Here is an 8650-nt window from a genome sequence, read left to right as displayed (position 1 = left end):
GGAAAAATAGCACTTTTTATTGCTATATTTTTGTGGGAAAATTGCACATCAGCCACTACAATGGACCCTATTGTGCGTCACTGTCACTGCCACCCGCAGGCCAGCCGTCGTAAGTGCAACGCAAATCTATCAAGATGGCCGACAGACCCAGAAACGTGATCATTGACATATATAAAAGGATCAGATGGATGTATAAGACGCGATCAGCTCAAGAATATCATGCCAATCCTTCTGTAGTAGGAGACTATGCAGGTAAATACAATGTGGTAACATCAAGTAACATCTAAGGAGTAATATAACTAATACAATTTCCAAGTATTGATTTGATACTGGGAGGAAATTAGGCATCCGATTTATCATAGGCTACTATATTAGCCTACTGCAACTTTGTTCTTGGAAATACTTCAGCTGCAGTAACTTTTTTGGCTATAAATACATTTGTTTAAGTTATTAGAATGTAACTTGCAGTGTTGTATTAAAAACAATACTTTGTGCAGATTAGTTCCATTATGGGAGTCTTTATTTTGTGCAATGTATGGCAGTGATGATGAATAGCTGCCAGAAAAAATAGGATTAGCAAATGCTAGCAGTAGTAACAGCGGAGCAGAGTATGATAATAGAATATGTTAAAATATGTTAATTACTTTAACAGTTTTCACAAAATATATAATTTTTATGCATTGGTTTGTTAAAATATATTTCTTCAGTTGAAAACTCAAATGCATGCTGTCCACCCTAGTGGACATATAAAGAATGCATTTATAAAAAAGTTTTAAATTCCATGCCTAAAGAGGAATAAAACACGTAGAAAAATAATTCTGACTAAGGTTGTCATAAGTCATGCATAGAAGCGTTGATGGTCGAATATGTTTAAGGGCATTTTTCCTTTTTTGACTCTACAGGCCTTGCCCTTTCTGCCTCCGCCCCTCCCCACTAACGTTATATAAAACCCAAAATAAAACCAGTATTTATTTCCATACAACCCCTTATAGCTTTTTTATAATGTTCACTAATATTACACATATGAGGCTGGCGTTACACATCCAGAAGTTTAGCGCTAGACAATTGAATGTTAATGAAAACAGTTTGTTCATCAACGGAACGAATAAAAAACGAGCCGAAGTGAAGGGTTGTTGTGAAAGCGTCATTCCATGATGTTAGCCTAATCTGTCAGCAAGACAGCAGTAGAAGAGGCCGCCCAGGTGCCAGTAAAACAACGTTAGCAGAGGATGGTTTCAATCCATCGACCTCTGGGTTATGGGCCCAGCACGCTTCCGCTGCGCCACTCTGCTGACAGTTACCCGGATGGGATTCGAACCTTCAAATGGTTCTCTTAAGACAGCAGTAGAAGAGGGCGCCCAGGTGCCAGTAAAACAACGTTAGCAGAGGATGGTTTCGATCCATCGACCTCTGGGTTATGGGCCCAGCACGCTTCCGCTGCGCCACTCTGCTGACAGTTACCCAGATGGGATCTCTTGCTATCGGTGTTGTTTGTTTCATAATTTTTATTTCTCAGTCTGTGGTTTCATCTTCTACGTTATTTTCCGTAGCCCCAATTTACAGATGTCAACTAATCGCCTCACAAGCGGGGTATTGGCAGCCCCGCCTCCCACCAGGATCCAGACAGATCGGGCAGGTGTGTGACCTGTTTGGTTTGAGGAAAAAGTGAAATAAGACGTCTCTAATGTACCGTTAAGCTTTCCAAAAAGTGAAACTGGAATGGAGCTGGCAGCTTAACTGTTGAGATAGAAGATATCGTCCTGCGTTTCTTTCCAATTAATGTTAAGTGAATTATAGTATAAAGTAAGTTAACGTTAGCTAGCTAACTCACCAGTATAATTTATACTCGTGAGTTAGCTAACGTTAACTTACTTAAAGTTAGCTAGCTGTTTAGCATTCATATTTCCTTGCAATACAGGTGAATCGTGTGTTCTTTTATTATTTCGGTAAGGATATACTGTAACATGGGGTTGTTTGTAATGAGCTGTTGCCACCCACGCACGTCGGCTTAATTGCGGCCTAGAAGCTAAACTAAGTGCAACATCTAATGTTACAGCTAGAGCTCTACAGTGGCCGCCCACTTTTGAACGGCTCTGGTCCCAGAAGGGATTTTCCACATTCACTACCTCCATTGACGTTTCATTAAATATAAAGAGTTTTAAGTCTGGAACCAAACCAACCAGCTACAAGATGAATCGTTACCATAAAACACATGGTTCGTCGCAAAAGAACATTTTGAAAAACGGCACAAAAAAAGGCATAGGTACAAGCAGGGGTGTAGTGCTTGTTTTGAGCTGGGTGCTTGTGCGCATCATTTTTCATGGAAATAAACAACGCATCTATTTGGTTCTGATGCTGTTTTGAGTTGTAAGCAGTGTAAAACCTAAAAAGAAAAAAATTCTGAAATATCAATTTTAGCATTTTTATTTTGGCAAGCAAACTATATGGTGAATATAATCATGGTGCAAATGATTACGTTATGAAATTTTGTCAAATGAAAGAAGACAATAAGTCTTTAAATATTTAAACATTTAAATATGTCCATCTCTTTGGTGCGCAGTGCGTCTTTCAGGTTAACACAAAACACAACCTGCCATCTGATTGCGCACATCCACACCCACCTATAGAAATAATACAATTTAGAAATGTTAGTGTTTTGTTCAAATAAGTCTCATAACTAACATTCCTGATATTATTATAGGGTGTAGTGCACACGGGACTCTCTGTCGGGATACAACTTTTATAGTCCGACTAGTCTGGATCGATGACGGTTCATTTACTGGATAATCGCCGGAACATCTGGCACAGCCCTTAGACAAATTTGCATGGTGATACACTGGTAAGAGCAAATTTCGTTTAACCATGTATCAAGTTAATTTATATAGCTCGTTTTACTGTATAATGTGAACAGTTAACTTTCCCCCCCGAGACTAAACTGTTCTTTACACTTACTTTTTTTTAGGGAGGATCCTTGCTGATGACAATGTTGAGCTGCTTCTTCTGCTGTGTGGGGATCGATGACTGTGGATGCCCTCCTCTTATCTGGACACACAATCTGGATGTTGTGCCGTTCTAAGGGGGCGGTAGGAACCGAATCAAAGGAAACGACTAAAGAGGATTTAATTTTATTTGCAAGAGGTCCAAGGTTGACTGTCAACTTTAAAGGAACTTTCATAGCAAAGAAACTTAAGACTCATTTAAAACTAATACCTAAAAGGAATAACCTTTTAAAGGAAATGTTCGAAGGGAAAAACAAAGACTATTATGAACTGATAACTGAACCAATTTGGTCAAACAGAGAATACATCGGTATGGGCGATACACCTGGCACTGAAAGTTGAGCATGTTCAATACGCAATCTTAATTTGTTTCCATATATCTTTTTATTATTTATTTTATATACCGTGTGAGTTGATGCATTTGAGTGAAACTAAATTTGGAAAGAAGAAAAAAGGAAGACCTTGAGTTTAATATATCCTTTCACATGAAAAATACCTACTTCAAAAGCCCTTTTAGCCTGTTATACAACTAACGTTACCTACTCAATGACAGTAATCTTTCAGTACTTAGGCTACATAACCGAACTAAAAGATTTAGTTAAACGTAAATTAATTGTAAATGTAAAAACCGTTACAAAAGCAGTACAATATTAATATATTATCCTTGGAGTGTAACAATGCTTTTATCTGCTTTTCAAGTTAAAATCTTTGTCAATCCACTGTGCCGTGAGGCTGAGCATTCTCACACAAGCCAGTAGCCCATGAATGTGTGGGGCCACGATGTTGTAGATTTGGGGAAGACAGCAAAATGACGACGACTGGGATGTGTGTAGGCTTCAAAATGGCTAGTAATCTAATGCAATTAACTCCAATCACCTTGTTAGTAATCTCTTTAGCTTTGGCGCTGTCAGCAGGGAATTTTCTCCCTTTCTCAAATACTGTGATTATCAAGGACTCTCGCTGGTGGCAGTTTATATCGCTGATCTTTTTCCAACAGGGGATTTTCTTTTAACTAATGTAGTTGGATTACGCTGGTTACTCATTCAGGGTGACTACAAATGTGGGTTAAATCCATGTTACTGTGTCAATCAGAAAGCAGTGGAAAAAAACCCCCACTAAAACACAGTTAGCAGAGGATGGTTTCGATCCATCGACCTCTGGGTTATGGGCCCAGCACGCTTCCGCTGCGCCACTCTGCTGACAGTCACACTGGATAAGAATTAAATCAACAATCCCTGGTTTAGGAGGCCAGTGCCTTATCCATAAGGCACACAAATTTACCAGCTTTTAACCAGCAAGATAGCGATGGCCCCTGATGATACTGTGACAGAGAAAACAAAGACTTCAAGAGAAACAGAAAGAGGAGGGGGAGACACAGTAAAGCTCTGACAGAATAGAGAACTAGAGACAAACATGACTGGACAAAATGTGTCCAGAAAAACAAGCTGGCAACAGTTTAAAGGACAATTCCGGCGCAAAATGAACCTAGGGGTTAATAGCATATGTGTACCGAGTCGAACGTTCTCTGGGATCTGTTTTCATGCTAATCAAATGCGTCTCTAGCTTTAAACAACCTACCGCAAAACCGGTGGCCACGAACGCTGTGTTTGAGCTATGTTACTGGTTACTGGTTGCATAGCGTTCATGGTTCGACTGCTCGTGACTGTTTTCCAAGATGGCGCCCGAATATAAATACGAACGCTACTGTCTTTTTAATCTATCTTTGTAATAAACTGTCTGTACACTTACAAAGTTCTCAATGCTTCGGTTTACATGTAGGGACCCTCATTATGCTACCGTTTAAGTGTGGTGCTATTTTGAGCCTTCCAGCAACCAAAAAGATGTGCGAAGAGATGTATCCTGGGTTTTTTGGGTCTACCGCAGCAAGGCGAGCGATTAATGAAGTTACACCATTGGCTGATAGTGTTGGTGTTTCCCCGTTGGCTGTTGCTCTTTTAAAGTGAATAGTACTTCCACTGGTAATGTTTTTGCCTCTGCGATCAATCATCTGATCGACCTACTCCATACATAATGTGGTTGTTGTTGTGGCGCAATCCTATATTTGTAGGGTGTTGACACAGTTTAATGTTGTAGGAGGAATAGCTTAGTGTGTGTGTGTGTGTGTGTGTGTGTGTGTGTGTGCGTGTGGTCGGATCAGAGAAGAAATGAACAGTACAACAAATGGTAGAACAATGCAGGTTTCAGTGTGTTTATGAATAAATGCTACAGCTCCTCAAGACAAAAGTAAAGCAAAGTCTCCCCTGTACTTCCCAAGCTCAATCTGGTAGCTGAAGCAGTAAAGTTTTCTTGCTATGAATTCCGTAATACCAACATTTGAGGCTGTGGGCATGTTCATAATTGTAATGGGATGCAACCCAGCTCTGGTCTGTTTAATAAAAACGCAAACCATTACCCCTCCACTGTGTGTTGGCGAGTGAAATAGGACAATAATCCTTGATGAGTAATACATAACATAAATTGTTGAAAATAGCATGGTTATATTGTTGAATTCATCATATTAAAGCAGTCCTCAATTATTTGACTCAAACATAGCTTAACCATGTCATATGGTATGCTCCTGTACTGTAGAACAAATATTACTGGGACCACTACAGAAAATTGCAGACAGCGTTGCCAACTTGGCGACTTTCAGACCATTATAGCAACTTTCCTCCTAAAACGCGAGTGAACAAATTTAACGACTTATTAAGATCATCAGAATTATATTCAAATATATTATTTATTCCCATGCATGCTGCTCAATGTAATCGCTGCTCATGGCTCTTCTGCCAACAGCGCAGGGTCTCTCCCTCTTGTTCTGTGCGCAGGCTCTCAGTAAGTGTGGGGGGGGAGGCAGGAGGACGCCAACTCGCCGCAGGAGTGGGAGTTCAGTTGTAGTAAATTTCCATGGTTACGTTGACGTTCTCGCTTTAAAACTTTCTTTCGATTAGGGTGTTTCTAATAAATATAACATATTTAAATAGTTTGTTTGATCTTCTTCCTTCCTATTTTTAATTTATTATAGAATTTTATTTATTTAAAAACGTATTTATTTGTTATTTCTTCTATTTTGCAATAGCAGCTGAAAGAGGGTGGAGTTTGGCTGCCAGCCATCCACTAGTGCTGCTGTAAATAGGGCAGAAGTGGTGGAGGAAGAAAGTGTGGCCCGAAAGAGGCACATGGCAAAACAGAGAAAATGGGCACTTGAAAGGCTTGCCCAGGTGAAAAGAGTTTGGGCCTCATTCACCAATATATTCCTAAGTTTTCTCTTAAATATGTTCTTAAGAAAGTCGGATTTATGACGTGTTCTTAAACAGCAGAATTGTTCGCACAGGATTGATGAATCCCACGTCTTCGTAATTGAAAGCGCGTGCCAGTTGTTCCTAATTAGATTAAGAAAACGCCCCGCAAATTCCCATATAAGGACATGACATTTCCTGTGCACCTCCTGGGAAGCGGGAGACTGCGTTCAAGAGATAATTGTCGGAGTCGCAGATGACTTGTACATTGCAGTGGTGGAGGAAGTACTGAATCTCAGAGTAAAAGTACAAATAACCAGAGACATATTTACTTTATTAAAAGTAGAAGATGTCCACTACCACAAACAAGCCCAACTGGCTTTTAAAAGAAGTTCCTGTCCTAACCAGCATAAAACGGAAATGTGTTGTTAGAATCGGAATGCGGTTGGTTTTATTCATGGGTGTATTTTAAGACGGTTTTATTTTCTTTAACCATGCAAGTAAGCAAATGAAGTGTAAGCAGCGAAAATGGGGAGGAGATGTGAAGAGGTCCAGCCAAATAAATAAGATATGAACGTGTCTTACGCTGCCTGGCAGAGGAGTAAACGACCCTGTGAAGAGGCAACTATGATTTAAAAACGGGAATAATAAAAAACAAACATTTTCATTTTCACTTTTACCGGAGGCTGTATTACCGAGGGTCAGCAGCGCTGCGCCCGGGCTCTGGAGCACCGAAGCCGGCTTGGAAGACGATGAAGGATCGGCGGTGCCCCATATATATCTATGGCAACCAAACTTCACTAGTGAGACAATCATGTGACGGTCAGGAAGACGTTTTGGCAGGAGGAAAAACTGATCAGAAAATGTAACGGAACGTTGTAGAAATATAGTGGAGTAGAAAGTAGATAATTGCTGCAAAATGTAACGAAGTTAAAAACACTCAATTTTGGCCCTATAAATAGCGCGATCAATCACCAAATAACGCAGGATTTAATCAGTGTAATTGCTGATGTAAATTGCAGTGTTAGTGTTTCTTTGCATACTATGATTTTTGTTTTTTCAACAAATAATCAGATATTACATTACAGTACTATACTATCACTATAAACAATTAAATAAAATGCAGTAACCAATTATTTGAAGCAAATTGTCATCACTCAAATGTGCGTAAGAGTGCTCTTGAATTTTCGTAGATTTTGTTCTTAGCTAAGAACAAATCCAAGATAAGAAAACATTAGTGAATGTCAGAATCTTTGTAAAAAGTGCATAAGTGGGGTTTAAGAACACATTTCTTTGTAAGAACGGTTGGTGAATGAGGCCCTTTGTTTTTTTTTACTCCCCACTAGACCCGTTTTAGGGTTGTTTTATGTTCAGTGGTGTTAATAAATGTTTTTTTGTTTTTCTACCTGAAGAAAATGTTGTCTTTTCCCTTTATTTTCTTCCCTGTTGGTGCACATATAAAACACCCTGTGCCTTTAAGAAAGCATATTGTTTGTCCTACTTAGTTAACCAGTATCTGTTCTTCCATTGATTACACAGACCCTCCCATTCACTTTGTTGTGGTGCAATTATAAATTAACAATTACAACCCTGACTAAGCTGAAATGGCTGACTAATCTAATCACACACAGATAGAAGAAAAGACATAAAACACAGAGATACAAAATAGCTAAGACTCTGTCTGGTGTAAATTGATGTTGCATGTTGAACCATTTTTTTTCCATGGGCAAAAGATGATTGACACAATAAATTAAACATATGACAAACTAACTCACTCTGTTAATAAACAAACATGCATTGCCATCCCTAATATCTACCATATCTGTTACCACCTTTGCCCTATCCCTCCACAACAGTGTCCATTGTCATATCTGGATTTCCCTTCAAGGTCACAGCAGTGGAGCCACAACGTAGACCGAGACCATCTCAGTCTGAGGGAGAGGGCAGGCTGAGAAGGTTTTTCTTTAAAATAAATCCTTACCTTCTTCTGTTGGCTGCAACAAAAAGCAGTGGAGCCACTTGGATCTGACGGAAAACTCTACAGCAGATTTGATTTGAAGCCTGAGGACCACTGCACACAGAGAGGATTAATTCTTCATAAAGAGGGATGCCCGTCTTATGATTGTAAAGACTTTTTAATTGAGGTGCATGATTTTCTTTACAACCCTGACAAGAAATAGACTTGGAAAAACGGATAAAAGACATCAGTACAGAAAACAAAACATATCTCTCTTCTGAAAACCTACACTAAATATGAATGGTTCATCTCAGGGATTCAGTAGGTTCTAGGTTTTTTGTAAAATAAATCTTTTCAACATAGAAAGAATTTTTTCAGCTGGAACACACAAGGTAATTATGATCAAAAGTTTTAAACAGTTCAGTCCCAGAGGGATCGCGATCAAGACATGAATA

At 39.3% G+C, this 8650-nt stretch overlaps 1 protein-coding gene and 1 non-coding gene across 5 annotated transcripts in view; one reads left to right on the top strand and one right to left on the bottom strand.

The window, feature by feature from the left end:
- Positions 1-1380: 1380 nt before the first annotated feature.
- Positions 1381-1452, bottom strand: trnam-cau. Its single transcript has one exon. It is a non-coding gene; the product is annotated as a tRNA-Met (tRNA).
- Positions 1453-2705: 1253 nt separating this feature from the next.
- The window catches only part of slc26a6 (solute carrier family 26 member 6), a 28146-nt gene continuing 22201 nt past the window's right edge, over positions 2706-8650 (top strand). For 2 of the 4 annotated variants that reach the window (XM_031286508.2, XM_031286507.2), the window contains exon 1: positions 7687-8587. Coding sequence is in view for 2 of the 4 variants with exons in the window: in XM_036008285.1 (XP_035864178.1) it covers positions 2978-3061 (84 nt within the window). In the remaining 2 variants the exon portion in view is untranslated. Of the gene's footprint in view, positions 2840-2962; positions 3084-7686; positions 8588-8650 lie in introns of those variants that run through there. The other 2 variants (XM_031286506.2, XM_036008285.1) reach the window with 2 other exon arrangements.

The sequence above is a fragment of the Sander lucioperca genome, chromosome 12, assembly GCF_008315115.2.
Source record: "Sander lucioperca isolate FBNREF2018 chromosome 12, SLUC_FBN_1.2, whole genome shotgun sequence".
Taxonomy (NCBI): domain Eukaryota; kingdom Metazoa; phylum Chordata; class Actinopteri; order Perciformes; family Percidae; genus Sander; species Sander lucioperca.
The sequence above is the reverse complement of the archived record's forward strand: the minus strand, read 5'-3'. Positions and strand labels throughout refer to the sequence as shown.